The following is a 13821-nucleotide window of genomic DNA, read 5'->3' on the forward strand; positions in this document are numbered from 1 at the left end:
ATATAAGAAATTTATTGTTATTATTTTACTTAATTTTAAGGGATTACATGGACCGTCTTCTAGATGAAAGTGAGAGTGCTGCTTCTAGTCGGGCACCATCCCCTCCCCCAACTGCCTCAAACAGTAGTAACAGCCAGTCTGAGAAGGAAGAGAGCACTATAAGCAGTAGTAATCAAAATGGTAAGCAAACAAAGAAAACACTTCTATTTCTTTATAACAAAGGACATGTCTCTTGCATAGCCTGGGAAATGAGTTTTGTTTTCTCTTAAACTTTCTAAATGGAAGAAAAAGAATTTCTAAATACTAGAGGAAACATACATAAAATCTGCAAACATACATGCACTGCACAATAGCTAATTGACAGAAAGAACTCCTACTTACAACATTAAAAAACAGTAAGTTTAATGAAGTATACTATAATAGAGAATGTTTCTTTTAAATTTTTTTTTTTTAATGGCACTAAATTTATCAGTGGAGATGCCTGGCTATAAGTATTTTTGTTAACTCTTAGGTTGAAACTCCTGACGTTTTTTTTGTTGTTGTTGTTGTTGTTTTTAAAGATTTATTTATTTGTGCATACAGAACTGGGGTACAGCCAGAAGCTCAGGGGTGGTGAGAGGCTTCACCAGAGACAGAGTGGAGAGCAGAACAGGCAAATCGATGAAGTACACTGCTGAGGGGAGCAGCGGGCGGGTCAGGAGAGGTCTGCCGGGGCAGGCGGGAATCGAACTCATGCGGAAGTGGCTTTAGCTTCTTAGTGCTGCTCTTTAACCCGCTGTGCCACCAGGGAGGGGCTGAAACTCCTGACGTTTTATATCAGATATGTACAAGTTATTTATGAAGTACTTTGAGAGCTTATGATATTTCTTCAGGAAAGAGCTTTAAGGATATATAAAAGAGTAAGTAGATTTTGAAAAGGGCACTGTTTTGAATATTTTTCTCTTTTGATAGTATTATAACTTTAAAGCATAAGAAAAGATAAATCCTCATGTGTATGTATAGAAACAAGTATAGAGTAAATATTTTGCCCAAAGCCATACAACTATGAGTCAGAATTCAACCTTACATGCACACACACATACAGAAACATATGTACATGATTTGATACTCCACTTCTTTGATGAAAAGTTATTTCCAATGGCTATTTTATGATAGTTTACAAATTTAACTTTTTAATATTAGCAGTTTTATTTATGTCTCTTCTAACATAGGAGTGTCGTCTAATGGACCAGGTGAAACATTAAACAAAGATGAAGTAAAAGTTGAAGGGTTACATATGAATGGACCAACAGGTGGAAGTAAGAAACCACTTCATGCAGATATGGATACTAATGGTTATGAGACAGATAACCTTACCACTGACCCAAAACTTGCCCATATGACTGCAAGAAATGAAAACGAATTTGATGAAAAGAGTGAGAGACCTGCCAAAAGGAGAAGGGTAAACAGCAATGGAAAAGAAAGTCCAGGGTCTTCTGAATTTTTCCAAGAAGCAATCTCACATGGAAAATATGAAGAACTTGAAAACACAGATGACTAAATTTTAGGCTTAGTTTACTTTCTTTGGAGTAAATTCTGGTGTGACTAAAATTTTCAGGGTTGATGGGTTACCTTAAAAAGTTGATTTCCATGAAGCAGTTGGTTAAAATTTGAATTGAGTCCTAACTTTAGAAAATTATACAGACTTTTTACTTTAAAACTGTAAAGACCCTTTTAAGGATATAACAAATAGATTAGTGAATTTGAATGAACTAAAGATATATCTGTACCTTCTCAGTTGATATATTAATCCTAAAGTTTTACTACAAAGTACTTTTTGCTTAGTTTGATGGCAGAGAAAAACCAAGTTCAAATTTCTGCTTAATACCAGTTTTCCTGAGTTTGTTAAAATGTCTTGTAATCTATAACAGACATTTTTCTCTCCATACAGATTGAGTGTCATTATTAAGGAAACCCTTATGAATCCTGAAAGTTATGCTAGCATGATTTTTTTATATATAGAAGTTTAAAATAAACCAAGTCAGGTTTGTATATGTAAAATTGTTGACATCAATGATGTCTTTCCATATTCTTATCTGGGCTTAAGAAATACATTCTGTATTTTTCCAGATTCTTTGTAGCCTTTGAAAGATTTTTACAGTACATATGTCTTGACTGAGCTGTCCTTTCTTAATACAAAAGCTTGTATAATTTTCTTAACTTGTACAGTTGGTAAACTTTTATGAGAGGAATTGATATTCTGAGTCTGTCAGCTTTCATTTTTATTTTGCTAAGGTTTTTCTAATGAATTTTTAAGTGTTTGTGTAGTAACTAAGTCATGTTTCTTATTCAGGTGGTAATTCATAAAGGATTGTGAACATTTGTTTTTGTTTTTTTCCCTTTGAATTTCTACTTAAGGACAAATAGTTTTGAGAATTCTGAAATTAAGCATGATACTTAAACTGCATAGTTTGTTTTGCATTTGCTATAATTTTCAAAGTTATTTTTTAAGCAAAAGTTTAATGTTGGCATAAGTGCTTAAGTGTATCATGCTGACTAGAATCCTGTTCAGTTATTTTTATATGCATTATAAAGTTTCCCATTTTTGAACTTAACAGAGGGAAAAGTCAAGTGATATTTAGATATTGACACACACAAGGGTTGGCACGCAAAAATATTATTTGAATAATGAGAAAGTGAAGTCAGAAAAGTTTTTAGACTTTTCCAGTTACAATCCAGTCTTTCAGATTTCATAATTTCCAAACTGATAATAAGTGTAGTAATCATTGTTCATGGACTACAAATATGACCATCCATTGCATAGCCTTGCAGGAGTGCCAGTTTATTTTTAGTGCAAATTTCTTGTTAAAAATTGTAGTTTTATACAGCTGATAGACCAACTTATATCCAAACTTTTATAAAAGATTATTAACTATTCTTATTTTTAATCATGCAGGCATACCCCAAATGCTTTATTGTCATTTTCTGCTATGAGTTGAATAGCCAATGCCTTTTTAAAACAAATCTGTGATCTCAGCTATCTAATGCGATTGAATAGAGGTTTGCACTGGGAAATTATGGTTTAGGTCTTGCCCCATGAAGTATTAACTGTTCAGACTGCTTCCCATCACCAATGTGAACAACTACCCCCACCCCCATAACCACCCCAAGCAGTGTTAAAAGCCACTTTACAACACTTGACTTCATATAAAGTACATCCACTGTTTTACATACATATCAAGGAAGTCTAAGTTTTGGGTAAAAATATGGAGAAGTAAGAGTTTTTTGTTGTTTTGCTTTACCTAGAACATTAATTTATACAGAATGGCAGCTTTAGCAGATGGTCACAATCCATTTTCTAAATCAGATTTTATTAAACAAATCCAAAATATCCTAGATCTTTGTCTAAGATGATCTATAGAAATGTTTCAAATGAATAGTGTATACTTTTTAGGCTGTTGTGGTATTAGAATGCCATTTTCACCTTTTGTAAAAGATACATTTTGTTGCAGGTTTATGAAGTTCTTGCAGAATATTACAGGAATATTTTTAATAAATTCTCAGGCATGTTTGCAAATATGGCACATGTATACATGTTAGGAATTTTACTTTTCATCTTTTTAAAATATGCCTAATGAAAGACATTCCACTATTATAATACATAGTGCTCAGCTTTTCATAAGAAATATTTAAATGTATTTTGTGTTTATACAGGTATTTCACATAGTACTTTGTTCATAATGCAGCCACTATAACTTGATAAGTCGTTGCACTACTTTAAAATTTTGGGTAATATCATGAACTTAATTTGCTTAAGATTTAGTATATTTCATAACTCTCAAACTGTTGACACATTGCATTGGTAAAAGAAGCCTCTGTTAATAGTTAATCTACCCCACCCTAAACCCAGCAAAGCACTATCATTTTTATTTGGAATGGTTTTCTCTTTTATGAAATGTTTTCAAATAGGGTTCAGAATCTACAACTTAATTCAACACAAATCTATTGAGCTTTAAAATGTATTTGAAGTAATATTTAAATAGGCATTTAAAATTATGAATTAGATGTTTTTAAATTTATGCATAGTAATTTTGCACTGTAAGATAATTCCCTTCTCCCATTCCCTGTCTGCCATTCTGAACATGCTTATTAAAATATTTTTTTAAACATATTTGCCTAAATAATGCTGTGTGAATGATTTTCATTAGATTGATTCACTAGGTTTTAATTATAAGTTTGTATAATGTACATTGTTTGCAATGCGTATATATACAACCTCTGTTCCTTCTGCTCCTAGACATACTGCATGAAGTAGTGTTTCAGTGGTTCGTGGTCCTTTTTACCTCATCTTGGGTGATGTATTTTTTTTTTCTTCCCCTCCAGAGAAACCCTTTGGCCTATACCCTTTCTCTTTCTCTGAACTGTATAATTAAAAATATTTTGTTCATTTCTTTTTCAGTGTAGTTCATACCACATATTTTGCAAACTTTTTTTTTTTTTTGTCACAGTATTTGTTTTGCTTTCAGTGGAAAAGAATGAGCATTTTGGTAAGTGAAGGTTGGTATATTTCTAAAGGCAGGAGGTGTGCTGGTGGCCAATAGGGGTTATGTAACAGATTTCTGTGTCAATACTCGATAGCAAACAGAAACACTAAAACTTTCCCAGTATAATCCATATTCATGGAAAAGGCTGATGTTGAAAGCTATAAAATAATTACAGGGAGAAACTAGGAATTTCCAAATTTTAAACTTTGATTCTTCCTTTCTAAAAATAAGCCTTTCTGTGTTGCATTCTTCTACTCATTATTTGTATTTTTTACCATAAAGTTAACTTTGCACTTAGTAAGTTTATCCTTTTCAGTATCTTAAAGGGTCTCCCTCCTAACCTACAAGTTAATTTATATAGTTAAGTATCTAGGTTTGCCTCTTTATTCCCTACTACCTATTTTTTAGACTTCATTTATTATGTACCCTTAATATTATACTGGCAGCTTTTGCACACAAGTTTTTTCTTTTCTGAACATGATTTTTTTTAGTTGTAGCTTGTGTTTGTGTTTAACTCCTGTGCCTTATTTAAAATATCTTTTTGCTTGCTTGCTGACTTAGGAAGTAAATTTGAAAACCCTAGAGGTTATGCTATGAAGAACACTGAAGAATTGCTGTTTAAACTGGAGCTGAATCTTAATTCCCCTTTGCATTAGAGGTTAAAAAATTCCACATTTAAACGGCAGCCAATGGCAACTTTTTTTTTTATCATGTTTCCATATGCTCTATTATCCATTAAATATTTGAGCCTATCCTTATACGGCCACTGTTCTTGGCTTGTGGCTTCAGATGGTGATATTTTTGTTGTTGTTGAAGGCAATAACAGGTAGGTGCTATGGTAGATGATGTGACACAAGGAAAGAGAGATGATGAAAGGAATAGTAGAGAAAATAATTTACCAGACTTTCTGCCTTGTAATTCTAGCGAAAAATATTTCCTTAGTAAAAATTAAACAACATGAAATAAATGTAGAGTTCCGCAGAGAAAGACTATTTTTAACAGTTAATACAGACTAATTGTGTCATTATAGTTGTCAGTTTTTTAGGACTTATGCTTTTTGTCATTCACTATCCAGTGAGCAGTGCTACTCAGGAGTTCCCTGGTTTCCTCGTTTAGGTGAAGTAAAGCATAATGCGTATTTGACCCTGTTATAAAACAGGTATACTTTTTTCTGTTCTCATCAAAATCAAGTGTTGACTAAATGTAGAGTTGTCTACTATAACCCTGGCTGGACACTGTTGAGTAAGTTCAGATAGCTATAAAATAAACGGTTTTGCTGTTTTCTCTCAAAGAAGTTGGACTTTGGAATAATAGGAATACCCATAGACTTGTTAAAAAGAAAATTTATTTGGGGCCTGGATTAGGGTAGTTCTTTCAGAAATGAGAGATCAAGCATTTATGGCATCAGTCAAAATGGAGCCTCTTTAAGTTCTTTAAAAAAATCTAGATTTGGGGAAGCACTTGCTCCTTAGATGTTTCCACACCATAGTATGTCACCCAGGCATGGTGTTCATTCTTTCAACTAGTGAACACAGGTAATGAACACAGTTCTGACTAGTCGCTGATAATAGTGGCATTCCAAGTGTGAACATTCCATTAAGACCCTCAACATGTAGGTCCTGGAAGTGTACTGGGGCTGCTGGTGGTTCTGAACTTTCAAATAGCCTGAATGATGAGCTTTGTTATCTCTGGTGTTAGTGAACAGGAGTTTGGATTTTAAAAAACAATGTTAACATATTTGGGTCATTTCTATCCATTTCATATTTGAGTAGTTTAGTACTGATTCAAGGAGAATAAGACAGCTCATTTAGAATGGTGACAGGTGAGTGCTATCAGATAGTTTCAAGTAAAAAGCAGGATATCAGAGGCTGTGATAAAGAAATATATTTCATGTATGTATGGTTAGGAAAAATAAGGGCTATGTGGCCCCTTCTGAGTGGTGCAATTACTGTTGCCAGACCCCTTTACTAAAGATAAATGTGGGGCTTTTCACAGGTGCCATTTTGGTTTTGCGCTATTTTCCCTTCTAGTACATAAGGAGTCGTGTCTCTTTTCCTCACCATCAAGCCCCAAATCTTCAAGCACAGTGCCTTTTGTCTTACAGATAAATATTTATGCATTGAATACATTAATCTTATTTTCCAATTGCCTCATCATTTATCTCTGCTTTGACAGGACTGTCCCATTGTGAATGTTCCTGTATTTTGGGGGATAAATTCCAAATTATATTTTGTATTCATAGTTTCTGGTTAAATTAGGGAAACAGCATATTTTGTGCAATCCCATGTCTCAACATGGTTTTCCCTAAAGCCTGTTGATAAGGGTCAGAGGGAGGGAGAGAAAGGGGAGATCTGTACATGCAGTGTAGATGTCAATGACTACAGCGATAGTCTGATCACCATCTCAGTTCCACAGAGCGCCCAAGTTAATTTTTGTGGCTCGAATACAAGCAGGATGGCCCTTTATTTCCTCCTTTAGTTGAATCTGGGTAGATTTAAATTTCCCTTCCCAAACTTGTGAAGTGTTTCTAAAGTAGTGTCATTTTACATCATTTACAAGGTGTAGGACAACATGGAAAGCAGTGAGCTTAAAATCTGATTGTTGGAGCCACACTGTTATTTAAAAATACTTCTGAGTATTCCCATTTCAGATCAAAGTAGCATAGTGGCAGGCCTTGACGGCCTTGACTTCCTTATCTCTGACTGTACCTCAAAAAGGTACCTCCATTTCAACCAAGAGGGTCTTAAAACAAGTAATTTGTTTTTCTTCCAGAATCTCCCAGTTCACAACGTAAACTTTTAATATCATACCACCTCTTGCATCCCAGTCATCCCATTTCATCTATATTTCAGAATTCCTCTTGATTTGGACACTTTTATAATCTTAAGCTAAACAAAATCCCTTAAAAATTGTCCATTTATAAAAGATAATACCCACATGCTAGTTAGTACCAAATTGTTAAAATTATTTAAAAAAAAAGAAATAGAAAATTCTGTTTCTAAAGAATACTAGATAAAGACCCAGTAGTGGAAATACCTGTGTACATTTTATCCAAAATCTTTGTGTCCAAAACTTTAAGATATTAGAAAATGTTTTTTTAAAAACCCACAGCAGATATAGGAACCCCTGATAAAAACACTTTGCAAATACATATTCCATTCACACAAATTTTAGGTCAGATACAACTGCCAAATGAGATTGGTGACAAACTCATGCAAAAAATGGTTTTCAGAGCAGTATGGATTTTCAGAATTGTAAACTTGTGGCCTTCAAATTTTTGCTTGCTGTCACTTGGCAGTTGATTACAATTTCCTTCACTTTGTTATGAAACAAGCCACATGTAAAAAGGAAGCTGAAAGTAATATAACAGAGTGTGCTTTGGTGTCTCCAGCAGCTACAACAGAACCTCACAAACTCAGCCTTATGTAGAGCCAAGAAGCCTATAAATGAAGCAAATAGGTGAGAGAACTCTGGCAAAACCCTGATGTGGCCCTTCTAGAACCTCCCAGTCAGTCCCCTCATTTTACTTTTTGTCAGCTCCATACCTCTGTAACTTTGAGGGTCCCTTTTCACACCCCCCATATGTGTTTGTATTCCACTCATCCTCCACAACTCCTATACCCGGTCCATCAATTTCTTCTCATAACGAATACATTTTTCATGGAGTCAAAAAATTATTTTTGCCATGCTTGCCAGTATTTGGTTTTTGGTTATTTATGTTCCACAGTTGAAACAGTGAAACCACTAGGTATTTCATGTTCCACAATTTCTTCAACCAGCCATTTGTTCTTGATTATTGGAGATAATGCTTTCATAAACATAGTGTGCATAAATATTTTCATTAGCTTTTATGTTCTTTGAGTAAATACAAAGCTGTGATACTGCTGGATCATACAGTATTTACATTTTTTTAAGGTATTTTCCAAAGAGGTTACACCGAATTAAAATCCCACCAACAGTGGATAATTTTTTGTTAACGTTCTGACAACAGGCCATTCTGTTAGGTCGTTTGCTCTCACTGTGATTTTCACTTGCATTTTCCTTGTAAGTTATGTGGGACATTTTTTCATGTGCCTGTCAGCAATCTTGAATGTCTTCTAAGTGTCTAGTTAGATCTTTTTCCCATTTTGTTAATTCTCTTTTTAGTCACATGAGCGTCATAGAAACTTTGGGCCATCACAAACATGTGATGGTCATATGTCTTCAGTTTTGTAGTTGCCCATTTGTTTTTATGATGGCTTCTTCTGAGGTTCAAGCTTTTTAGTCTAATGTAATTCCAGTTAATTTGCATTTGTTTCTCTTGCTGTAGGTGTTGCCCCAAATAACTTCCAACAGCAGAGATGTGTCAGCTATATTTTAAGTATATCATCATTTCAGGTACTATACCCAACTTTTTTAGTAAAGATTTTATTCATGCATATAGATTTTATTCATGCCAGAGGTGCAGAGGCAGTGAGATAATTCACCAGAGACAGTGGGGAGCAGAACAGGCAGATTGACGAAGTATACTGCTGAGGGGAGCCAGTGGGTGGCTCAGCTCTGGGGCCGGGGATTGAACTCACACTGAAGTGGCTGCCGCCATCTTCACAGTCCTGGGCTCCATCCAACCCACTGTGCCATAAATCCAACTTCTAATCCATCTTGAATTTAATTTTTGTGTATGGCGTTAAGTATCTAGCTTGGTTTTTGTTTTTGTTTTTTTTTGCATGAGTTTCCCCATGTTTTCCTAACACCATTTGTTAGAAATTTTCTCCCATTTTATGATTATGGCTCCTTTGTCAAAGATTAAATCAGGTTCATACTTTTGTGGGTTTACCTCTGGGCTCTTCCTTTGCAATGGTTGGACTTTTTTGTTACAATACCATACTGTTAGGATTTCTGTTGCTGTATAGTGTAGTTTGAAATCGGGAAGTTGTGCTACTTCCACTTTTCTGTTAGGCTTGCTTTGACTATTTGGCGTCTTTTGTTGTTCCATGTAGATTTTATTTTTATTTCCTTGAAAAAAATCAGTTGGGGTTTAGATAGGTATTGCATTGAGCCCCAAACTGTTCTGGTAATATGGCCTTTTTAATAATGTTTATTCTTCCAGTCCATAAACACCAAGTAGCTTTCCTCTTATTTTGGTCTTTCATTTAGTATATTAGAGTCTTTTATCATCATGCCATCTACAAATAGTGATGGTTTAACCTATTTTCCAATTTGGATTTGTTTTATGTCTTTTTCTTGCCTATTTGTGCCAACTAAGATTTTCAATATTATATTGAACAGTAGTGTTGATGATGGACATCATTGTCTTGTTCTTGATCTTAATAGAAATGCTTTCAGTTTTTCACTGTTTAATATGATGTTGGCTATGGGTTTACTGTAAATGTCTTTTATGTTCAGATAAGTTTTGTCTATTCCCATTTTATTGAGTTTTTATCAAATAGGTGTTGATGCCTGGCAAGTCCTTTTTTGAATGATTATGTGATTTTTTTAACCCCCTTTTTTTGATCTGGCGAATAATTGATTTACATCTGTTGCATCAAATTTGCAACCCTAGAATGATCCCTACTTGATCATTAGGATTATCTTAAGAAATTTCTGGATTCTACTTGGTAAGGTTTTGTTGAAGATTTGTTTTTTAAATAGTTTATTTTTACATCATTTTGTCTTTTTCCATCTTAGTTGTAATCCCCATTGTTGAAGATTTTTGCAATCTATATTCATTGCAGATAATGGCCGATAGTTTTTTGGTTTTATTTTGTGCAGCCTTTGTTTGGCTTTGGGATTGGGGAATGCTGGCTTCATAAAATGTGCTTTCTGCCCCCTTTCAGTTTTTTTTTAAACAGTTCGATTAGAATAGGTATTTGGTCCTCTTCAAAGGTTTGTTAGCATTCACTAGAGAAGCCATGTTATTCTGGACTTAGGTTCTTATAGAGGCTTTCGATTACTCCTTGAATTTCTACACTTGTGATTGGTATGTTTATTTGCCTGGTTCAATCTTGATTCTAAATATTTGTCCACTTCAGGCTTTTTGTTTGCATAGAGATGTTTATAGTAAATGCTTAAGATCCTTTGTATTTCTGTGACATTTGTTAAAATTTTACCGTTCATCTGTGTTTTTTTTCTCTTTCATTTGTAAGCCTAGTTAAATTTGTCAATTTTATTTATCCCTTCAAACAGCAAGCTCTTGGTTTCACTCTTTTTTTAGCTTTTAGGGACCCTGAACTCCCTTCCCACCTTCTTGCTGTTCCCGTCTGTGGTATAGGATTGGTTCCATCAAGTTTGAATCACCTGACAAGGAGTGCAAGATGCAAAGAACCCCATGCTGCCTGGTTTGGGAGGGAGGCAGGAAGGGATTGCCTGGCACAAACTGTAGGTTATATCTCTAGTAATAGTTATATCTCTGTAGGTCTATAATCTCTAGACTGTGAGGCACCACGAATCATTTAAATTTTGCAGAGAGCTGCTGCTAGCTCTGTCTGCTGCCAGTTCTTGACTGACCCTGGAACATCTCTATGCACCACCACCACCAAATTTCCCTGTTGTGGGTAGGGAGTGTCCCTTGCCCACACTTCACAGACACTGGACTCCCAGTGACTGACACTACTGCTGCCAGATTCGGCTCTGATTTCCTGTTCATGTATATATCCTGCCTCACTTCTTCGCCAAAAAAATGCTCTGAGAATAGTCACCACACCGAAGTAGGGTTAGTGGCAGGCACTCAGCCTGTTTGCCTCTTCACTTTCCCCTCAGCAAGCCAGAACCTCAGCGTGAGCAAACTTTGAAAAGGTTTTCCATCTCTGTGATGGACCATCAAATCTTCCTTTGAGCTAATTTTATTTTCCTTTTAGCTGTGTTTAGGGAAGAGAATGAGCCAAGCCTTTCTATTCCACTATGTTGTAGAGTCCCCTCATTTCAAATAGAAGAGGAAACCTGAGGACCAAAATGGAAAAATTACTTGTACAAAATTAGATGGCGCTTCTTAGACAAGGTCAGAACACTCTTCTTTATGGCACTTTCTAGTTTCTGTATTCAAATTTAGGGCATTTGGCAAGTTAGGGCATTTGGCTCATGTACTGGCCAATCAACCCCTGTAGCACAAAAAGTAGAGTACTATTAGCTGTCCTGTCACTGTGGCCACTGTCGCTCATGCAGTACAACTCCAACTCCTTTTGAATTAACTGGGTTAGAACAGTTGGGAGTAATAGTACGTCCTGGTCATAGAAGTGTCACTAGAAAGCTAAAACAAACCTATTGCAAGTACATGCCACTATTGACTGACAATTGTAGGCAGTGTGCTCAACACTCAGTACCATAGCACTTGCCCCAATTTACAAACTGGGAGACCACCTCCTTGATAAATTAAAAGAAAACCCTTTCCAATAATTTTGATTGTATCCAGTTTCCTAAGTCAGATTTTTGCATCCAAAGGTAATGTGTTACAGGTTACAAAACTAATGTTGTTTAGTCTTGCTTTAGCCATCATTTGTACAATAGTCAAGTGCTGTAATATAAAAAGCCCTGAGAAAAGCCCAATTTGAAAAAGTGCATAGTAGGCTCTCAGTCCAGCTCATTCCTCCTCTCAGAGAAACTTGCTTTTAGCCTCCATCAGCAGCTGTTGCCACTAGAGGGCACCATCAGCACAGCTGGATAAGAGGATCTGCTTTGTCTTCTCACATTCAACCAGCCACCTGAGGTTCAGTCTGCCAACAGCTCATGTTTAGCCTCTTAACTCCATGTGTATGACCTTTCAAAGAAAATGGCATTTGACAGACACATAATAGTAATGAGCTCAGAAAAGCCAAGTCTGTTAGATGCAGTCGAGGAGAAACAAGAACCTAATACAGTAGTGAAAAGTAAAGGTGTTCAGAATCTGACCGGTTTGAAATGAGTTCTATAACCACATCAGGGCAGTTGTACGTCACTGAGGTTTATCTGTTAAAAAACGTCTGCCGTGCCTCTGCCAGAGTCTTGATGCTGGCCTCATTGACTCAGTCTGATTTGACAGATTGTGAATAAATAGAGAGGTAGCCTCCCAGCAATGGGAGCTAGGAAGAAGTCCTGAGGTACCTGGTACCAGATACTTCACTGTGAATGCACAAAGGCACCAGCTCTGCTCTGCTCCTATGAGCAGTCCAGTGGTTGGCCCCCACTGACAGCCCTATGCTGCAAGGAAGTCAACTAGATAGAAAACTAGTAAAGGTCTGAAAATGAAAGCAGCTATCTTAGAAATTAGAAAAAGTCATTTTAAGAGTATTTTTAAGTTGATTAACCTTATAACACATGCTTTACAGTCGCTTTAACAAATGATATGGAAAAAGGATATTCACTTCATATATTACAGGCAAATTAACTAAAATGACTTTAAAGTCTAAAACTTGAGAAGCAACACATTAGTAATGGAGCCCTTAACACACACACCCCCCCCTTTACATCATTGTACAGATAGTCAACAAGGAGGTTGGATGGACTTAAAAGGCATTTATAGACCCCTACCCCCCACCCCTCAGAAAAGCTGAGTGCACATTCTTCTCAAATGCATATAGAACATTCTCATAAGTAGACCATATTGGATCACAAAACAAGTGTCAGCAGATGTATAAAAACTGGAATATCAAGTATCTTCTCTGATTACAATAGTTTTGAACTAGAAATCAATCACAAAAAGGGAAAAATCCTCAATGATGGACACAACATGCCTTTGAATATACTTCTTTTGGTTAAGGAAGAAATCAAAGGAGAACTCTAAACACACATGAAGATGAATGACGGCACAAACAGCAGTGAGCATGGTATGGAAACCTCTAAAGAGGTATGAGTATATACTCCCAAATCCTACACAATGTTGTAAAACCACATTACCTTAATAAACAGTGGGGAGGGGAAAACTTTTCAGAAAACATCCAGGATAAGCTTTGTGACATTATTATAATATGTGATAGTAAATCAAGTTCAAGAAAGGTAAGGAATAGATAAATTGACATTGCACTATATCAGAATTTCAAACCACCAAACAAGAATAAAAAGGCAACCTATGTAATGAGAGAAAATACTTGCAAATAATCCTCAGTATGGTGGTATTTGTAGATGGGACATTTAGGAGGTAATATGGAGTGAAGCCCTCATGACAGGACTAGTTCCCTTACAAGAAGCACACTCTGTTCTGCCATGTGCACTTACAAGATGGGCATCTACAAACCAGAAAGGAGGCCTTACCAGGCATCAGATGTGCTCAGACTTTGACTATTAACATTCGAGCGTCTAACACCTGTGAGGAACAAATGCTCTGTCACACAGTTGCTGTTAATTTGTT

The 13821-nt window shown here is 35.8% G+C and overlaps 1 protein-coding gene across 11 annotated transcripts in view; it reads left to right on the forward strand.

The window, feature by feature from the left end:
- MIER1 (mesoderm induction early response 1, transcriptional regulator) overlaps nt 1-4383 on the forward strand; it is a 51887-nt gene extending 47504 nt beyond the window's left edge. For all 11 annotated transcript variants that reach the window (XM_012722417.1, XM_012722418.1, XM_004679089.2 and 8 more), the window contains 2 exons: nt 41-180; nt 1212-4383. In XM_012722417.1, coding sequence (XP_012577871.1) covers nt 41-180; nt 1212-1540 — 469 coding nt within the window. In that variant the 3' untranslated portion in view covers nt 1541-4383. The remainder of the gene's footprint in view (nt 1-40; nt 181-1211) is intronic.
- Nucleotides 4384-13821: the final 9438 nt, after the last annotated feature.

The sequence above is a fragment of the Condylura cristata genome, unplaced genomic scaffold, assembly GCF_000260355.1.
Source record: "Condylura cristata isolate star-nosed mole 26May11 unplaced genomic scaffold, ConCri1.0 scaffold00008, whole genome shotgun sequence".
Taxonomy (NCBI): Eukaryota; Metazoa; Chordata; class Mammalia; order Eulipotyphla; family Talpidae; genus Condylura; species Condylura cristata.